A 20,808-nucleotide genomic window follows, 5' to 3' on the forward strand; every position below is an offset into this window, starting at 1 on the left:
AATTTTTTGTATTTTTAGTAGAGACGGGGTTTCACCGTGGTCTCGATCTCCTGACCTTGTGATCCGCCCGCCTCGGCCTCCCAAAGTGCTGGGATTACAGGCGTGAGCCACCGCGCCCGGCCGAGTTATTTGTATATTGTGGATCCAAGTCCTTTACCAAATATGTGATTTGCAAATACGTTCTCCTAGTCTGTGGCTTATCTTTTCATTCTCTTAACAGTGTCTGCTGCAGAGCAGAAGGTTTTAATTTCAATTAAGTCTAATTTTTCTACATTTTCTCTCTCATGGATTGTGCTTTTGATGTTGTATCTATGAAGTCTCATCAAACTCAAGTTCACCTAGATCTTCTATGTCATCTCCGAGAATTTTTATACTTTTGTGTTCTACATTTAGGTGTATGCTCCGTTTCGAGTTGTTTTTTGTGAAAGGTACAAGCTCTGATTCTAGATTCACCTTTTTTTACATGTAGATGTTCAGTTGTTCCAACACAATTTGTTGAAAAGACTATCCTTTGTTCATTGCCTTTGCTCCTTTGTCCAAGTTAACTATATTTGTGAGGGTCTATTTCTGGATTCTCTATTTTGTTTCATTGATTCATTTGTCCATTCTTTCACTAATACCACACTGTCTTGATTATTGCAGCTTTATGGCAAATCTTAAGTCAGGTAGTGTCAGCTCTTTGATTTTGTTCTTCTTGTCAGCAAATCTTTTAACTTACCTGATTCTTGGCTTCTTCATCTGTAAAATGAGGACATCTCTCTTATCGATTGTAAGAATTAGAGATTATATATAGATATATTTTATATATAAACACTATATGTATATAGTGTCTAGAATTTACATAGTAGGTGGATAATCAATATTATCTTTACCAACTTTAGGTTTTTGTATTCTAAAAAAATTTAATTATTTTAAAGTAGAAATATTGAAACATTTAATATTATTCACAATAGAATGCCCTTATGTCATCTTCTTTAAATCTGTTGCTACCCTTCTAGTTCAAAATAACTAATGATACCATATTATTTGTATATTTTTTCTTTTCTTTTCTTTCCTTTTTTTGAGACAGAGTCTCAATCTGTCACCAGGCTGGAGTGCAGTGGCATGATCTTGGCTCATTGCAACCTCAGCCTCCCAGGTTCAAGCGATTCTCATGTCTCAGTTGCTGGGATTATAGGCCTGTACCACCACGTCCACTAATTTTCTGTATTTTTAGTAGAGACAGGATTTCACCATGTTGGCCAGACTGGTCTTGAACTCCTGTCCTCAAGTGATCCACTCACTTCGGCCTCTCAAAGTGCTAGGATTACAGGCATGAGCCACCACACCTGGCCTTATTTATATTTCTTTATATTCGTGTGATTGGAAGTTATTTTTTCAGAGTAGTTGTTCTAAGTGGATAAACATAGGATGAAGCACTAGGAGAGATGGGTTCTGATCTTGGTTCTGGGACTTTCTAGCTGAGTATGTTGGTTAGGATTCTTTTGGCTGTAAGAAATATCAGACACAGCTAAAAGCATCTCTAACAATATGATATTTATTCTCCCACTTAACAAGGTAGGGCACCGCTAGTACTGGTTGACTCAGAGATCAGTGCAGTCGTCAAAGTCCAGGTGCTTTCTCTTTCTTCCTGGCAAGGTCTCTGCTACCTGCAGCATGTTGCTGAGGCCTCCTCTTATGGTGGAAAGATGGCTGTTGCAGCTCAAATAATGGCACATAGACATGACACAACTGGGAGGTATTTTCTCCAAATGTCACTCTCATCAGCTTTCATCTGAGGAATACCTTTTGCCAGAGTCTCTGAGCAGACTTCTCCCCTTTCTTCATTTTCCAGAGCTGGGCCACATACCTGCCGTCAAACTGATCTAGGCACCTCATGTAGACCACTCATGGGCTGTGGTCTGATGAAAAATTACCACCTGATACTCAAATCATATCAGGTTATGCTAGCAAGGAAAAGGGGAAGAATGAATGTTGGGTAAAGCAACCAACATTTGGCCACTCTGTGTGACCTTGGCCAAGCCTCTTAATCAAACTAGATTTAGCTTAATTGGCTATGAAAGAATTGCTATACACTGAGTACTCTGAACTATGTGTCAGGGTAGATGTTACATATGTATTATTCGTTTAATCCTCACAACAATTCTTTAGTACAAATTCTATTGTTATCCCTATTTTACAGATATAAAAGGTTAAGTAACACGTTCACAGTAAAAAATTCCTAACCAGTATTGCTGGGAATTATAGATCTTTCAGCACTAAAATTCCAGAATTATGTAGATTAACATAAAATATACAAACACAGAAAATTCATATAAGATGTGGTAGGTCATGGAACAGTGTGTTTAATGATACTTAAATCTAATTGCCTGCAGGAATTCTACGATGAATGGCCAATCAAGCTGGGAGAAGTAGAGCCTTATAAAGGTCCAAAGACACCTGATGGCAGGGTACGTGCAAATGTCTTCCTTGATGCCGTCTGTGCATGGTGTCAGGTGCTAAAACTAAGAGGCCACAGTGCATAGAGCACTGGCCTGGGAGGACTTGGAGTAGTAGAAACAGCACTAGACAAGGAGTTTGAGGTTCTAGTCCCAGCTCTGCCCCAAGGCAGAGCTACTGGCCCTTGCCTTAACTCATTGTTAAATCTCTCCATTTCCTCTTCTATAAAGCCAGGGCTTGGTAGACCAGTGATTCTCAACAGGGAGGGATGCATCAGAGCCACCTGCACAACATTTGAAAGAAGTACCTGGGCCCTTCTTCAGATATGTGGGATTAGAATCTCTAAGGAAGGGTTGGGTTAGGTTTACTTCCCCCCTTGACTGCAAGCTTCATGAAGGCAGCAACCCCTGTGTCCATAGCACACAGGAAAGAGAAGGGGATGGAATGTGTCCAGGCCTCAGGTTCATCATCTGCCCCATGAAACAGAGAGAATAATTCTCTTGTCCCTTCCAGCTTTGGCAATGTAACCTCCTGTTTCTGAGGCACCTGTTCAGATAAGCCACTGATGAAAGGAGGTTATCGGCTCACTATATATGATGTACAACTGACTGCAGTTGAGAAATTACGTGATTTGTTCTAGTGAAGCTATTAATGTCAGGTATTTCTGGACAACAAAAGGGATCACTTGAAAATAAAAACAGACTATCTGATGATTTAGTAGCCAGAGATCCCCCCACCCCAAAAACTGGGGGCAATTCAACTTTTTGAAAACAAAATTTATTTTGGCCTTGTGCATGTAGATAAATAGCCAGTAAGATTTCTGGTTTTATTATAAGCGTGTAGTCAGGATATAAGTAGTTTGATAATTTATGTTATAATATAATGTGGTTGGGAAATAAGGTTCTATTTGTAAGAGTTTTAAAGTACAAGTTCCCCAGTGAAAAATGATTTATTTGGGAAATAACATTATTCCCATAATATCCTCTTTCTTTCTTAGGAGATCAACTTTTATAAAATCATTGATTACATTTTACATGGAAAAGAAGAGATCAAAGTGATTCCGTGAGTATTGACAGGAAGTTTCTGCCGCGGTTGCCATTGTATTTTTGCACACATTGCATTTCTCTATATTGCAATGATTTTTTTTCTTCTTTTCTTCCCCAAGGACGCCTCCTGCAGACCACTGGACGCTCATTAGTGGGTTGCCAACATATGTTGCTGAAAATGGATTTGTAAGTTATTGAACAAATTCAAATTTTAAATAATATTGTATGAAACTCATATTAGCTAAGAGATAGATACACTTGTGAAAGCAAGAATGCATCCAATAAAAGCTAGATGGGCTGGGTGTGGTGGCTCACACCTGTAATCCCAGCACTTTGGGAGGCTGAGGCGGGTGGATCATCTGAGGTCAGGAGTTCAAGACCAGCCTGACCAACATGATGAAACCCCGACTTTACTAAAAATACAAAATTAGCTGGGTGTGGTGGCACATGCCTGTAATCCCAGCTACTTGGGAGGCTGAGGCAAGAGAATCACTTGAACCCAGAAGGTGGAGGTTGCAGTGAGCCGAGATTGCGCCATTGCACTCCAGCCTGGGCAACAAAGCAAAACTCCATAGGAAAATAAAACAAAAAAAAGCTAGATGATCACTTCCTTTGGCATAGGCCAAAGGAGAGAAGAATCTTGACATTAAAATGTAGGTTAACCGGAGACTTCTGAACTCTACATAAAAATATTTAGTCAGCATGAGGAAGATTCCTCCATCCCTTAATTTCTTATTCTGCAGCCACACACATTTCAGATATCCTTTGGAATCCAATGACTATGATTTAATGACTGGGTTTAATTCTATCTCAAGGACATCAGTCAATTTTTTAAAGCATAAATGAGGGGGATGGGGTGGGGATGGTGTGGTATGTGGAACTTTTCAATATTGAGTTAAAAGCTTGGGCCTCTAAGGTCTTGACCCACCTGTAAATGTTCTTATAACATTTAGAACATAATGTTCTTCAAAGAAAGGACTAAGACAGATATTGCTGATGAAAAAATCAAAAAAGAAGTATAAGCTGCTTTTTGCCTCTTCAAAAACACAGTTGAAGCATGCTCAGCCCATCAAATTATGGAATTTATTGAAGTTAGATCATGAAATTAATGTGTGGCATGAAAGATTCCTTAAATTCTTAGGCCATATATGCTTGTAAAAACTTTGAAATATTCTTGCGTTTTCTTTGTAAGCGTACTACAAAAATAGTAGACATGGTTCATTCAATCATTCTTAGAAAGCACTTACCTTGGGGCCAAGAGACAGGCAGAGTTTGGTGAGGTGGGGATTTAAGGAGGGAGTCCTCTTAGATCTTGTTAGATTGTTAGTTTTTTAGGACTTTTGTGAGCAAGTTGTTAAACTGTTGGCAGCTTGAAATCTCTCATGGCGGGAGAATTGGGACCATGGATATTGGCAACTGATACAAGCCAAGGATTTCCCCAATTCCCAGCCAGGAGAGCTGATTTCCCCAGCACTCGTTCTGGAGATCACAGTTCTAGTTCCATCCCATAGATTTAAACAAATCACTTAACCTCTTTAGGCTTCCATTTCTTCATTGTTTTTAAGTGTGAACTTAATTGCTAAGATCCCTTCTGGCTTTAAAATGCTACGATTACTGGGTGTGGTGGCTCACGCCTGTAATCCTAGCACTTTGGGAGGCCAAGGCAGGTGGATCACCTGAGGTCAAGAGTTTGAGACCAGCTGGCCAACATGGTGAAACCTTGTCCTTACTAAAAATACAAAAATTAGCTGGGCATGGTGGCAGATGCCTGTAATCCCAGCTACTTGGGAGGCTGAGGCAGGAGAATTGCTTGAACCCAGGAGGTGGAGGATGCAGTGAGCCGAGATTGTGCCATTGCACTCCAGCCTGGGGAACAGAGCAAAAACTCCGTCTCAGAAAATACAAAAAGTAAAATGAAATAAAATGCTATGATTTTAATTATCTCTTGGAAAGACATGGTCTTTTATTAAGATCCATTTGTGACTATGACCCAAGGTACAGAAAACTTAAAATGAACCAAAATGGAGTGATTTCTTGTTCTTATAGATGTGAGCAATAGTCTTTGAATTCCACTAATTAAAGTGATATCTCTCACTGAATCCTTACTTTGGTGTAACTAAAAACTTATCTGGCTTTTTCCTCCTGCCTCTTAGCCATCATCTTCTAACCCAAATCTCACTTTGGGAAGAAGAAAAAAAGCAATCCTAGCTCTGCTGCTCATCCTGGCTGTAGCAGAGCTAGGATTTCTCAGCTTTCTCCTCTCCTTGGCCTGAGCAGCCTGTTGCTTTGAATTTGGAGGGGATTCCCTAGAGTCTGGGGGAGTGGGAAGGGGCAGAGACGGTACCACGTGTCCTCCAGTAATTTAGTTAGCAGCAGGGAAGCCATCTTGAATGAGTTGTTAGCAGCTGTGGCCTAGCTGAGGTCCATTTGCCTGCAAGCAGTCAAGAGCCATGTAGGAAATCCTCACTTCCAATGCGTCCTTTCTTATTCTGCTTTGTGGGTCAAGAGGGCTCCACCATACAATGTTTCAGAACATTTGTCTCCTCTTGCCTTCCAGATCTGTAACATGATGAATGCCCCTGCGGATGAATACTTCACATTTCAGGTAACTGCACTCTGGGGCAGGCCTCACCTCTCGGGGCTGGGGTAGGAGGGCGGATGCTCTGGCCTCTCCTCCACCCCCCAGAGTCCGCCTGATGCTCAGGTGTGGCCACAGGCACACACGGGCCCATCTCCCACTCACCCTGGCTGGGCCAGCAAGTAGCAGATTCTTCAGTGAAGGAGGAAAAGAAAGATAAGACAGAAGGCCAGGGAGGGGACCTGCCACTCTTCCATTTGCTCACACTCCTGGTCATTTAGGGCAGTGGTCCCCAACCTTTTTGGCACCAGGGACCGGTTTCATGGAAGACCGTTTTTCCACAGAATGGGGGTGGGGTGGGAGATGGTTTTGGGATGAAACTTCCACCTCGGATCATCAGGCATTAGTTAGATTCTCGTAAGGATGGCACACCCCAGATCCCTCACATGCGCAGTTCACAATAGCGTTCGCACTCCTATGAGAACCTAATGCTGCTGCTGATCTGACAGGAGGCTGAGCTCAGACGGTAATGCGAGCAATGGGGAGTGACTGTAAATACAGATGAAGTTTCGCCTGAGTGCCCACTGCTCTCCTCCTGCTGTACAACCTGGTTCCTAACAGGTCATGGGCCAGTACTGGTTTGCAGCCCAGGTGTTGGGGACCCCTGATCTAAGGGCAGCAACGGTGCCTGGCACAGTATTCATGCTCAGTAAACATTCTCTGCATGCATGATTGGCTGGCTACATCCTACATCCTGAATCCAGCTCTCCTGGTGGTTTTCTCAGCAGCCCTTCCCTGCGGCTTATTGCAACTGTTCTCAGGAAAATCAACAATTCTGATTGAGTCCTTAGAGCTTCTCCTGCTGTTAGAGTTGGTTATATCCTTCCTTCTCCACTGTGCAGAGACCCACTGCCTGGGGAATCTGCCTCCACTCACCACCAGATGCTCTCGGTAATCAGCCTCTGTATGTGCTACTCTAGCTGACCCACTTCTCCCCGTCAGGGCTTCCTGCTGGAACCTGTTGTTGATCCCTCCCCACCGCGAGTTCATCCAGTCCACCAGAAGGGCCAGCCTGTCGTCTTCACCACCCCCTCCCCACCTGTCACCCCCCACCTGTCATCTCTGCCACTCCCCTCTCTACCTGCCCATCCCTCCTCACCTGTCATCTCTGCCACCCCCTCCCCACCCGTCACCTCCTCCCAACCTGACTGTTAGAGATAAACTGGCATTTGGCTCCGCAGCCTCTTCTTTTCTGCCTCTGGGCACTTGTTATTCTCTGTCCTGCGTTTAAAAAAAACATCCCCTTAGAGCTCTGATCTCAGTCAGAAATAGAGGCTGCCCTCCCTGGTGGGTACCGTTGGGGTCCTTCTGTCTCTCTCACACACACAGCCCCATCTCTGCCTCTTAGGAAAAGCCAGGCTTCCCCAGGCTCTGGCGTGCCTCCTTAGCTGCAGAACCACACCATGCCTTGGGGAAAGCTGTACACACTTGCTGCGTTACGTGCATCTGCCTGCTCCTCCCTTTGCTGATTGACATGGAAAACATGTAAACACCATATGGCTGCTCTAGCTCCTTCCTCCTTGCAATTGAAGCTTATTTGTGACCATGCTGTGCCCAGGCCTGACCCCTATATTTGTGGCAGGTGGGTGTCAGGATAGGATGCATGCCAGCAAAAGGGGGACAATGATTTTCTAGAGTCTGAACCTTAAGCAGTCATTGTCTAAACACGGAGTGGGGATGGAGCTGGCCCAGGAGAACGCAGGTTGCTCTGAAATCTGAGGCCCTTTGCTTTCTCTCATGCTCCACTGCAGCTACTGCTCTGATGTGCTCTGATAGCCTGGGCAGAGAGGAGGCCTGGGGCCTTGGGGAGTCCCCAGTGTGGGATAAGCCTCCAGGCCACAGGGATTTCCCAGTTCTCTGGGAAACATCAGTGTGGTGCCCACGAAAATGTGCTTCTCAGATCTCCACCTGTGGGAAGTGTAGCTGTGCAGTGGCTGCTGGACTGAAATCCATGGTACATCTGCGCCGAGGCCACAGGCTCCACGGGCCACTCCCAACTGGTAACTGAGTGTGGCAGGGACAGTAAAGCAGGCCTGTTCCTGGAAGACAGCCAGATCCCCTGCCAGGCAGCTTTGGCCCTAGGAATGCCTAACAGTTCTGCAAACAGTTTCAGAACCGCACGGTAGTCTAACGGGCTCCCCTCAACTTTCCATCCTTCTGTTTCTCCTTCGCACAGGGTCGGGACTGCACCTCTATCTGACGTCTCTCTCAGGTCCCCAGCCTCCCTCCCCACTTCGCCTCAATGGCGTCACCTGTGCATCATTCTGCAGAGCGGACTTGGGTGGCCACCCTCCCCAAACCACCACCCTCCTTTTGTGCTCCATCTTCTGATTCTCTCTGTCCCTGCTCAGGCCCCACCGTGATTCTTATGATTCCTTTTTGCACCTGAGAAGTTTGATGGAAAAGCCAGTGACATAAAAAGAACTGCCATCAGAGCAAACCTGCAAAGGCAGTGGTTCTCGGACTATGTTCCTTGGGGGCATAATGGGTTCATTTCCTATTGCTGCTGTCACAAATTGCCACTGAGTGGTTTAAAACCACACGAAATGTATTATCTCACAGTTCTGGAGGTCAGAATTCCAAAATGAGTCTTCTTGGGCTAAAATCACGGTGCCGGTGGGACTCTGTTGCTTTCTGGAGGCTCTGGGGAGAATTCATCTCCTTGCGTTTTCCAGCTTCTCAGGGCCGCCCACCTTTTGCCTGGTGACCCTTCCCCTGGCAGAGCCAGCAGCACCATCACTCTGAACTTGCTTCTGTCATCATAGCTCCTTCTCCCATTCTGATTCCAACCTCTTTTCTACCTTTAAGGATCATTGTAATTACATTGGGTCCACCTGGAACATCCAGGCTAATTTCCCCATCTTAAGGCCAGCTAATTAGCAACCATCCTTCTATCTGCAACTTTAGTTCCCCTGTGTTGTGTAAGATAACATATTCACAGGTTCCAGAGATTAGGATATAGACATGTTTGGGGGCCATTGTTCTGCCTGCCATAGTGTTCCTTGAAGTGGACTAAGGGGTCTTCCTTTAACACCAGTTAAAGTGATCCCAATTCACAGGAAGAAAAGTGCATAGAATTTCCTCAGTTTTTTGTCCTACTAATTTTTCTTAAACCTTAGGTTCCTTCTGTCACTTGTCTGTCAACAAGCTCTAGTGCATGGCAAAACACAAGAATATGAACTGGTAGCAAATGAATATTTCCTGAAACACTGAGAAGCAGTCAGCAAAGCTTATTTTGGAAGCTTTAACAAATACACATGAAGTTCTTTCGCACGCATGTGATATATTTTCTATTATTGATTTTGTCCTTGGTCCGTATGATGGCATAAGTACATAAATATTTCTCAGTGTTTTCCAAAGATGCAGGCTTTGCAAGCACTGTGCACTGCATCTTTTTCTAAAGCTTTGACCATCAGGACACAGACATTGAGATTTGGTTCTTCTGCTTTTCACTCCACATATAATGACTACATAGAGTAGTAACAAGTTACTTAGACTGAGCACTTATTACATGCTCAGTCTAAATGCTAAATTGTGGTTCAGGCTGTAAGTGCAGTTGGAATTCCAAAACAGAAAAGTTCTTTATGAGTTAGAAAAATTAGAAAAGGCTTCATGGGAGAGTCAAGACTTAACAGGGGCCTGTAAGGATGACTAAGCCTCGGGAAGTCTTCAAGCACAAACAATGTGGTGTGTTGAGTGCTTGTCTACCTTTGCCTTAGCTACATACTGTGCAAATGCTACATCATGGTTCTCATACTTCAGAGGGCATCAGAATTACCTGGGAAGCTTATTGAAGATGCATGACCAGGCCAGGCGTGGTGACTCACGCCTGTAATCCCAGCACTTTGGGAGGCTGAGGCGGGTGGATCACTTGAGGTCAGACGTTCAAGACCAGCTTGGTCAACATGGTAAAACCTCATCTTTCCTAAAAATACAAAAATTATCCAGGCATAATGGTGCCTGTAATCCCAGCTACTCATGAGGCTGAGGCAGGAGAATCACTTGAACCTGGGAGGCAGAGGTTGCAGTGAGCCAAGATCGTGCCATTGTACTCCAGCCTGGGCAACATAGTGAGACCCTGTCTCCAAAAAAAAAAAAAAAGAAAAAAGAAAAAAGAAAAGAAAATGAAACAAGCTAAAACAAATCAGTTGCACATCGTCCTTGGACCACACTTTGAGAAACACTCCTAAACTTTTGTGCCTGTATCCCTCCACTAGATCCTAAGCATCTTGAGGGTAAGACCTGTGATTTATTCTTTGTGCCTTCAGCAACTGCCCCAGTTCCTGGCATACCATAGAGGCTTGACAAATGTTTACTCAACTCAACACACCACAGAATGAAAGACTATCTTCATGGATCAGTCAGAAAAATAAAAACCACACTAGCATTTCAACAGGAGAATTTTATATAAGGAATTAGCCAAACAAGTGTTGGAGGATAGAAAAAGTGTAAAGGGAAAAGTGAGGTAACATAGTGGTAAGAAGCACTTCCCATCCCTCAGGCTTGGGCAAGAAAGGGAAAAGGTTAGAATTGTCAGAAACCAGACACTTGGTTCTAGTTCACTCTATTGGATGTGCTAGAGTACATATAATGGCCCTAGCAATGTTCTGACACAAAGTAGGAATTGCACATCTAACACCGAAAGATTATTCTTCCTTTTTTTTTTTTTGAGATGGAATTTCATTCTGCTGCCCAGGTTGGAGTGCAGTGGCATGATATCGGCTCACTTCAGCCTCTGTCTCCTGGGTTCAAGCGATTTTCCTGCCTCAGCCTCCCGAGTAGCTGGGATTACAGGTGCCCGCCATCATGCCTGGCTAATTTTTGTATTTTTAGTAGAGATGGGGTTTCACCATGTTGACCAGGCTTGGCTCCAGCTCCTGACCTCAGGTGATCCACCTGCCTTGGCCTCCCAAAGTGCTGAGATTACAGGCTCCAACCACTGTGCCCAGCCTCTTTCTTTAAATTAAAAATAAACTAAGTGGCAAGTGGTTGGGTGGTAGCTAGAAAGGAGGAGTACAGGGGAGTCTTGCAGTGACGGAATAGTGTTGTATCTTGATTCTAACGGTGGTTGAAAATCTACACAAGGGATAAATTTGCATAAAACTATATGTACACACACATACATGTACAAGTAAGTGCATACAAATCTGGTAAAATCCAAATCAGCTCTGGATTGTACAATGTCTGTTTTCTGTTTTTGATATTGTACTATAGTTACACAAGACAGTAGAAAATGTACTATAGTTGTCTAACCATCGTTACCATTGTGTGAAACTGGGTGAAGGATACCTGAAATCTCTCTGTACATTTCTTTTGTAATATCCTGTGAATCTATGATTATTTCAAAATAAAAGGCAAAAAAAAAAATAACTTGAGGTCCCTTCTCATTTGTAGAAAGGACCTGTAGATGAAACCGGCTGGGTCATTAAGAATGTTTTGTCGTTGCCTATTGTCAACAAGAAAGAAGACATTGTGGGAGTGGCTACATTTTACAACAGGAAGGATGGAAAACCTTTCGATGAGCATGATGAATACATTACTGAGGTAAGTGCAATCATAAGATAATGGAAGTCAATGCAATTCACAAAATACGAGAGGGCGCATCATTATTTGTTATTCTGGAATGATATTTTGAAGGGCCATTAAGACATGAGTCACACATAGCTATAAACAATACGCTGTTATTTTGTCGTTTCTATTTCCTGACTTCTATAAACTGCAACATATTCTACCAAAGTACAAAATTTTAGCTTAAACAAAATTTGTTATAATACTCGGAAAACGGGAAAGACGATTTTCCTCTTCTTTCTCCCACTCCTCCTTCCCACTGCCTCTCATTCTTATTCTTACTCCCAGCACCCTGCCTAATTTTTAGGTCCTGCTTGATTATACTGGTGTTGGTAACCCCTCTCTCTTCTAATGAAGTATTCATGGTACATGGTACACTTTAAAAAGCAATAACTCGGCCAGTTTTATTGTCTGAAGCTGATTATTAGTATGTTTTTCTTAAATTAAAAGAAGGAACAGGGTGGTTAATGATGGAAGGGAGATTGATAGAAAAGCATGCAGATTGTTGCCTCCAAACCAATTTTGCTTTAACTGAAGAGAATTAGAATCACCTTTTATCTGTTTCAGACTCTCACACAATTTCTTGGATGGTCTCTTTTAAATACTGACACCTATGATAAGATGAATAAGCTAGAAAACAGAAAGGACATTGCTCAGGAAATGCTCATGAACCAAACCAAAGCCACTCCTGAAGAAATTAAGTCCATTTTGGTAAGTGAGAAATTCAGTCCTGTGGACATAAGGTGTTACCTAACCACATATTCTAGAAGTCATCTAATTACCCATGGGTCTGACAAATGCGAATGGTTTACTCCTGGACTGGGAGAGAGAGACAGTGAAGGAGGGGTTGGAAGAAGACATGGATGGCCCAGTGTACAGAGACCCTTACTGGAAGTACAGCTGCTTGACTGGAATAGCACTTCATTCAAAATAGCCCTGGGGCTATGGGAGTTGTAGCAAGAAAAAATATATATATTAGGAAGGGAAATGTATCAGTCAGCTATTGTCATATAATGCTGCATAACAACAACCCTGACACCTCAGTGGCATGCAGTAATGAACCTCTATCTCTCACTCACATTTGTGGGTTGACCAGGCTTTGATTGACAGTGGCTGGACTTGGCTCCAAGCTGTGAATTTGGTTTGCTCTATGTATCTCTCATCCTTTTTGGACCAGGAGCTACCTGATAGATGTCCTTCTCACAGAGATGACAGAAGTGCAAGAGAGCAAGCCCAATTGTGCAGGCATACTTCCAGTTTTCGCTCACATCACATTCACCAAAATGCTTACTGGTCAAAGAAAGTCACATTACGAAGACCAACCTTATAGATGATGGGGGAGCAAGTGGATATTTGCTAACCATGTTCTAATCACCACAAAATGAAGGGAAAAATATCATGTGCCCACCATCTCTATTTCTTTTATTTCCCTGGCTTTGTGTGTGTGTGTGTGCGCGCGCACGTGTGTGTGGTTTTGCTGGAGTGGGTTGTTTTTGGTGAGCGTGTTGGTTTTTGGTTTTGCAGACTGGTTTGAGTGTAACTCAGTTTGAGAGTTTGAGATGTTAAAGATGAGAAGATCTGGGGGGAATAAAGGGAACTGTGATAAGCTAATGGAAAAATAAATGTAAACCACTCATTTGCTCTTTCCTACGTGCAAACAACCCACACCTCTTTAAAAAAAACCGTTACTGTAACCATTTTGAGGGAATTTTAAAAATCAAATATATTAGATTATTTCTTGAAAAAAAATCTTCATAATCAGGTGCTATAGGTCTTTGTATCTATGACAAAGAATGCATCTTTGCCATGGAACTCATTGTAGTATATTTTATTTATTTACTTATTTTTAGAGATGGGGTCTCACTCTCTCACCCAGGCTGGAGTGCAGTGGTGCCATCACAGCTCACTGCATCCTGCAACTCCTGGGCTCCGGGGATCTGTCCAGCCTCTTCCTCCTGCATATTTTAAAGATATCTTAACTAAGATTGTAATAGTAGAGGAATCAGATGGAAATCTTCTCCTTTAGGAATTTCACACCTCAATTGCTTTTACATTTTAGAAATTTCAAGAGAAGTTAAATGTTGATGTAATTGACGACTGTGAAGAAAAACAACTTGTTGCAATTTTGGTAAGTGTTTTCTTTCTAACCTTAATGCCTGTTAAATAGATAATATAGAAATCAATAATATATTAGGACATGCTTTCTTGTTTTTCAAGTAAATATTGAGTTTTCTCTTTCCTGATATTTCTCAAGGCTAAAAAGAAAGAATTCTTCTGAAGATTGACCTTTTGATTCCCTGCTTTTCTTCATCTTTGTCGCCTCTGGTCCAATTCCCACAGATAATTTACAATTGCAGCTAGGCTAGACTACTGCTTACGGGACTTCAGGCACAGAATGTAGGGATATCAAGGCACAGTTTAATAGCTTTGGATGACACCATGGCTACCCCAGAGGACATGACAGAGTTAGCATGGAGCATGGATCCTTCTAGGCACTGGCACCCCCTGCTATTTCTAGCTTCTCTTCTGGAGTCTGAAGGCTCCATTCTTTCCTGTTGTTGCCAGTAGGCCATCCCTATTATTTCTGGTTGAAATTAACTTTCCCACTTCACTAATTCTGTCTTTTGTTGTGTCCAATCAACTGTTAAACTCGCTCAATAAATTCTTAATTTCAGAGGTTTTTTTTCAGTTCTAGAAGGTACTTTTAATTCTTTTGTTAAGGTTCTAACTCTGTGTTAAAACTTTTCATCATTTGATCTATTTTGACTATTTTTCCCTGTATTTTAAAAAACGTATTGGTGTGTATTATTTTAAGGTACTCATCTTAATACCAGAATCACCTATAGATCTGATTTTACTGTTCATTTTTACACCTGGGTTCTAGTCATTTGATCCTGTTTTAAAGCATGCCTCATGCTTTTAAAATAAAAAATCAGATATTATAGATAAAAACTTGTAGGGGCTCTGAGTGATATTATCCTTCTGCAAAGAGGGTTAGAGTTTCCTCCGGCAGATGAGAGAGTTGTTTTAGATTTCATCTGGGATGGTCTTTTTTGGTTTTATTCCTCCTATTAGGGTGCAGCCCTTGTTTCTAGAATGTGGCTCTCCTGGAATCACATGAAATCCTGGGATACTTACCAAGACCCCCAGACCTTGAATTTCAGAGGGTTGAATTCCATCTGATTGAAATGGAAAGATCACACTTAATTTCCTTACTAACTGCTATAACCTGTTTTCCACTGTCTCTTTCCAATCTGTGATGCGAGTGTTCTTTCTAAACTAAGACACATCGACTATCTCACCTTCTCCCTTTCCATCTTTTATGGGCTCTGTCCTCCCACCCGGGGCCTTTGCTCTGCTACCTTAGGACTGTTGGCCTTTGACCCCTTTTCGGGGCTTACTTCCCACCCCCATGTTTTCATGTCATCTGAGGTTTCCTTTTCTCCCATTTTGCTTGGCTCTCCCTTTGAGCACCATCCTCTCAGCCTGGCCCAGAAGATCACCGTTTCTTCTCCCCACCTGCCCTCAACAACAGACATCTTCTTGGAAAACAAAACATTCACTGACATCCGTGTCACTAGAAATTCTCTAATTTCTTATATAAAGGAAGAAGGATCTCATGTTGTAGAAGCAATAAAGTGGACAAAGAACCAGTAGACTTCCTAAAAAACAAAACAACAACAAAAAAACAGCCTATTTTGAATGTAAAATCTACTCAGGGCAAATCCCATATCATTGCTGCATAAAATTGAGGAATGTAACAAATATTTGAGAGGAGTTCTCCAAAATTATCCTGGCATCATTTCTCAGCTACATAATTATTTTTCCATCTTCATGTACGTGAGTCTTTCTCCAGGCCTGCACTTTAATGTTAGCTCCAGGGAAGGCTCAGCCAATTTTCTGGGTATAGCAACAGTTCTGTGCAAGAGTGTGAGGGGCCAGCCCAGGCCCAGGGGCTGGGGGGACTGGAAACCATAATTTTGCTTTAAATAGCTATATACCATTCGGTGTTGAAATCTGTGTAGAGCATGGCCGTCCCCTGAAAAACATTAAACTTAACAAAGGGGAGTGTCCTGCCTTTCCCTATGTTTGTGTCCTCCTCAGTGCGCTAGTAAGGACATAGTACACATTCAAATAAATACCCATTGAACTGAATTGCTCCTGCAGGTCTGTCTGGTAGACCTACATAGTCGTTGCTAACTTCTGCCTCTTGGCACTTTCTCACCCACATGGAATCTCTCCGCTTCCTTCTGCCAGCTCAGCTGCATGCATGTCCCTCCAGCATCTCTCCTCATTTAAAAATTTCCCCACCTGTCCAAGGACATTCAGTTTATCCCTCAGCATGGAGCACTGGCCATACTCTCTGATTATTCTAAGTGCTTACTTTTCACTCATCTATATTTTATAGTCACTTTAATAAGTTAAGTTCCTTAAGGGCAAGATCCATATTTTTAATTCTGAAGTCGCAGCAATGCCATGTGTCTACTTCACTGCTTTTTCACATAATCCGGAATCCTAACCAGATGTGAGTTAAATGAAATGTCTGCAAGTATATCTTTGTACTGCAGGGCAATCATTGGTTTATCCATCCACTCATTCAACAGGCATTTCCCAAGCACCTGCATGGGACTGGCCCTGCGGATTTGGGATATGGCAGCAAATAAGCAGATGATCCCCACCCTCGGGGAGCTCACATTCTAGTGAAAAACTGTCACTGAGCACATAAAGAAAATTCAAAAGAATTGAATTAAGCAGTCGTTTACTGTTTACTGAATATTTCCTGAACAGATAAAAAGTTGAGTATTGAAAATGAGTAAGGCTTTTGTAACTCAACATTTTATTTTGCAGCATAGAAAGAAAACAGCTACTGGAGTTGGATTTGGAATGGTATCCCATCACTTAGAAAGTCTTTAAGATAGCCAAGTCTCAGTTTCATCACCTGTAATATGGAGACAATTGTGTAGGACTGCCGTGAGGATAATCTGTGCAAACTGCATCATCCAGTGCCTGGCACATGGTGGCTCATTGTGTTATTGTAATTTTGGTTTACACTCAATGTTGGCTATGGGAGTGGAAAGGGAAAACAGACGAATGTAATCTGAAACAATCCATCCTTATCTCAACAGAAAGAGGACTTGCCAGACCCACGCTCTGCAGAACTGTACGAATTCCGCTTCAGTGACTTCCCCATTACAGAGCACGGATTGATTCAATGTGGAATACGACTGTTTTTTGAAATAAATGTGGTGGAGAAATTCAAAGTACCTGTAGAGGTCAGATGGTATTTAATTTAAAATACTATGTGATTATGTGGCTCTGCTTCACTGATGTTTTCTGTGGTTCAAAAGATGGACTCAGTTTGAATTTTAAATTATTATTAACTTTCTAAATACATCAGCTTAACCCCTGTCAACAAGACCAACACATCTTTTTAGATAAGATTGCCACAGACCTTCTAACCTTTAGAATTCTATTCCAAAGTCTGAATGGTGTCGTCTTCTTTTAGGTTCTTACCAGATGGATGTACACTGTGAGGAAAGGGTACCGAGCTGTCACTTACCACAATTGGCGGCATGGGTTCAACGTGGGACAGACCATGTTTACTTTGCTGATGGTAGGTGCAGAGGGTTGTAAATCCTTGTAAACCTGCAGATTTCCCATTTGAGCATGGTGAGAAATAGGTATGGTCCATCATTTTAGATCAGTAATTTAAAAATTCAGGGCACAAACCCCTCTGTGCTGCAGATGAGTTCCAGGGAACGTGGGTATCCTTGAGCACCGGTGGGATGATCACTCAGACATTCACATACTTACCTTCTTAAAGGAAAGCTCAGTCATTACCCACAATGCTACAATACTCACAACAAATAAAGTGAACTTGCTCCAAAAACTAGTGGGCCTATTCTCTACTGCAGGCAGGCCTTGCTGCACTTGGTATAGAGATATGTTAATTCAAATAAATTATAGATATATGTATTTATGTTATTTTTTTTAGACAGGAAGATTAAAGAAATACTATACGGATCTTGAAGCCTTTGCCATGCTTGCTGCTGCTTTCTGCCATGATATTGACCACAGAGGCACTAATAATTTGTACCAGATGAAGTAAGTGAACACATGTGCAATGTTGACCTGTATTGGTGGACATTGGAAAGTACATAGAGTGAGAAAAATGCTTCTCCCTATTCCTTGGCCCAGTCAATCCCTCTTTGCCATGTTTGGAAATCCCAGGGCTGGGTTCTATTCCCTCCCAAGCTTCTGCCTTCACGATAACATTGCTCTTTCTCCCTAGGTGCTTGCATCTCCCTTTCCTTTCTGTTTTCATTTCCAGATGTGCCTCTGCCTTCTTCCTATAGGCCTTCAGGCTTTCTTCTCTCAACTTTGTTTAATCAGAGTATTGAATTCCTGTATTAAAGTGCATGAATCTGGCTGGGCATGGTGGCTTGCGCCTGTAATCCCAGCACTTTGGGAGAGTGAGGCGGGCGGATCACCTGAGGTCAGTTCAAGAGCAGTCTGGCCAACATGGCGAAACCCTGTCTCTACTAAAAGTACAACAATTAGCCAGGTGTGGCACACCTGGGATTATAGGCACATGTCTATAATCCCAGCTACTTGGAAGGCTGAGGTAGGAGAAATGCTTGAACTCAGGAGGTGGAGGTTGTAGTGAGCCAAGATTACGCCACTGCACTCCAGCTGGAGCGACAAAGCGAGACTCTGTCTTGAAAAAAATAAAAAATAAAAAACAAATACATAAGGTACACGAATGCTAGGCTTACACTTGTACACTCCTATGGAGTACTCCCCAGCTCAGGCTAGAGGACGCTACCCCTGGGCTCACTACCCTTCACTTCCCTGGTCTTTTTGCTTCTACCAAACTCTCCTTCAGCTGGTCTTCTATCTTAACATTGATGCCATCTTTCTCTCTTGCCCCAAGAAACGAAGTACAATAAGAAGGGTACAGGCTCTGGGCTCAGGCAGATTTGGATTCACTGGGTCACAAGTTATTTAAGCTTTCTAAGCTGCGATTTTCTCATCTGGGAAGTAAGAATTATAATAATGGTACCCAGAACATAAGGTTGTTGTAAAGATTAAATGCGATCATGGATATAAAGCCCTCAACTCAAGGTAGGATCTTGGCAGTTAATAAATATTAGGTATGATTGCCGGGCATGGTGGCTCACGCCTATAATCCTAGCACTTTGGGAGGTTGAGGCGGGCAGATCACGAGGTCAGGAGTTGGAGACCAGCCTGGTCAACATGGTGAAACCCCATCTTTACTAAAAATACAAAAATTAGCCGGACAATGTGGTGTGTGCCTGTAATCTCACCTACTTGAGAGGCTGAGGCAGGAGAATTGTTTGAACTCAGGAGGCAGAGGTTGAAGTGAGCTGAGGTCACGCCACTGCACTCCTGCACTCCAGCCTGGGTGACAGAGCAAGACTCCGTCTCAGAAAACAAACAAACAAACAAACAAACAAGCACTAGGCATTATGATTACTATTATTGTTATGATGTCATTGGCACTCTTCATTCACCAGCATTGCTCGTGGCCAGCCCAGCTTCTTGATAATGGGTTTTAAGATGGTCTATCTGCCTCAGCCACACTTCATTCTCATTTCTGACACATGACCTACCCCTCTCCAGAAGCAGTGAAGTGTTGTAGACAGAACAGTCTTTGGAGTCTGGGGTGTGTGAGGACCAACTACTTCCTGATTGGGGGATCTTGGACAAGTCATTTAATCTATTTGAGATTCAGTTTCTTAGCTGTGAGATGGATAAAGTATTGACCTCTCAAAGATTGTTATGAGAATCAAATGAAATTACATATGTGGAACCCACTAGAGAAAGTGCCTACTAGGCAGGTTTCACATAATCTCTAGACCTTTGATGTCAGCCTCTTTTACCCTGAAGGCACTGAAGAAAAACAGGGTACAAAAGACTGGGACCCCTACTTATATCAAACTGTGATCTAATTGTTAATAAATGGGAACTCTAAGCTTACATTTATGTCACTGTCTTGGGGGAGGAGAGAAGTGTTACCTTATAGTGCTTTTCATCTTGGTTCTATGCAGATAATCTATGGGCTTCCACATGTTTGCCATACGTTTTATAAGTCATAGTCCACCGCCATAAGCCCCAGGGAACTTAAAGAATTTAGATACATGGAGCTGAACTCCTTAATTTAAACAATTCAATCATTTATGCATTCAACAAATTAGGGTTTTTTCTTTTTCCAAAAGAGCATATTCTCATCTTCTAAATCTAGAAAATCTTTTCCAATATGTTATTTTTGACCACTTAGATAATTGAGTGGGGAGGGAGAAGACAGACATTAAGAAAAATCCTGAAACAATAAAGATTCTGTATTATAGGAACCTATGTGTAATTTTTAAACAGCTAGAATCATGGCATATTGTTTTCCTTCTAGATCCACGTCTCCATTAGCAAGACTTCATGGTTCTTCTATTTTGGAGAGGCACCACCTGGAGTACAGTAAGACTCTGTTGCAGGATGAGGTACGTAAACCTCTCTTTAGGACAGTTAAACACAAGTTCTGGATCAAAGCACTAGCCCACAGAAAATGCCTGGAAAAAGGGTGGCCTTGAGTTATAGCAGTTGATAGTGTATACCCTTATTGAAGTCAATTGATAGAAACTGCCATATTGAAACAGTTTTTGAACAACCAAGTTGGAAGTAGCTGAGACAGGTGAAGAGAGCCATGGAAAGTCACAGAATCTCTGTGGGTCTGTAGGGAAAGAAGAAAAAGCTTACGGTGGATGCAAAAGGGCTCTGTGCACCCCAAGCATATATAAATGTAAAGGGGAAAGGAGGTAACGTGGTCACTGATTTTCTTATTCATTCATGGGGCATATGCTGTAGGGCATGGTCTATGCCTTTAAGAAAGTCAAGCTTTCATAGTGGAGTGCATTCACACATTCTTGCATTGCTATGAAGAAATACCTGAGACTGGGTAATTATAAAGAAAAGAGGTTTAATTCGCTCACGGTTCTGCAGGCTGTACAGGAAGCATGGCAGCATTAACCTCTGGGCAGTCCTCAGGGAGCCTAGCATCATGGTGGAAGCTGAAGGGAGAGCAAGCACTTCACATGGCCAGAG

The 20,808-nt window shown here is 42.5% G+C and overlaps 1 protein-coding gene across 5 annotated transcripts in view; it reads left to right on the forward strand.

Moving 5' to 3' along the window:
• Positions 1 to 20,808, forward strand: part of PDE6C (phosphodiesterase 6C) — a 61,285-nt gene that overhangs the window by 21,643 nt on the left and 18,834 nt on the right. For all 5 annotated transcript variants that reach the window (XM_077946815.1, XM_001092604.5, XM_077946814.1 and 2 more), the window contains 11 exons: positions 2,376 to 2,450; positions 3,437 to 3,501; positions 3,605 to 3,671; positions 6,043 to 6,090; positions 11,518 to 11,667; positions 12,259 to 12,402; positions 13,751 to 13,819; positions 16,818 to 16,964; positions 17,198 to 17,305; positions 17,687 to 17,796; positions 20,120 to 20,207. In XM_077946815.1, coding sequence (XP_077802941.1) covers positions 2,376 to 2,450; positions 3,437 to 3,501; positions 3,605 to 3,671; positions 6,043 to 6,090; positions 11,518 to 11,667; positions 12,259 to 12,402; positions 13,751 to 13,819; positions 16,818 to 16,964; positions 17,198 to 17,305; positions 17,687 to 17,796; positions 20,120 to 20,207 — 1,071 coding nt within the window. The remainder of the gene's footprint in view (positions 1 to 2,375; positions 2,451 to 3,436; positions 3,502 to 3,604; positions 3,672 to 6,042; positions 6,091 to 11,517; positions 11,668 to 12,258; positions 12,403 to 13,750; positions 13,820 to 16,817; positions 16,965 to 17,197; positions 17,306 to 17,686; positions 17,797 to 20,119; positions 20,208 to 20,808) is intronic.

Source organism: Macaca mulatta, chromosome 9 (assembly GCF_049350105.2).
Source record: "Macaca mulatta isolate MMU2019108-1 chromosome 9, T2T-MMU8v2.0, whole genome shotgun sequence".
Taxonomy (NCBI): Eukaryota; Metazoa; Chordata; class Mammalia; order Primates; family Cercopithecidae; genus Macaca; species Macaca mulatta.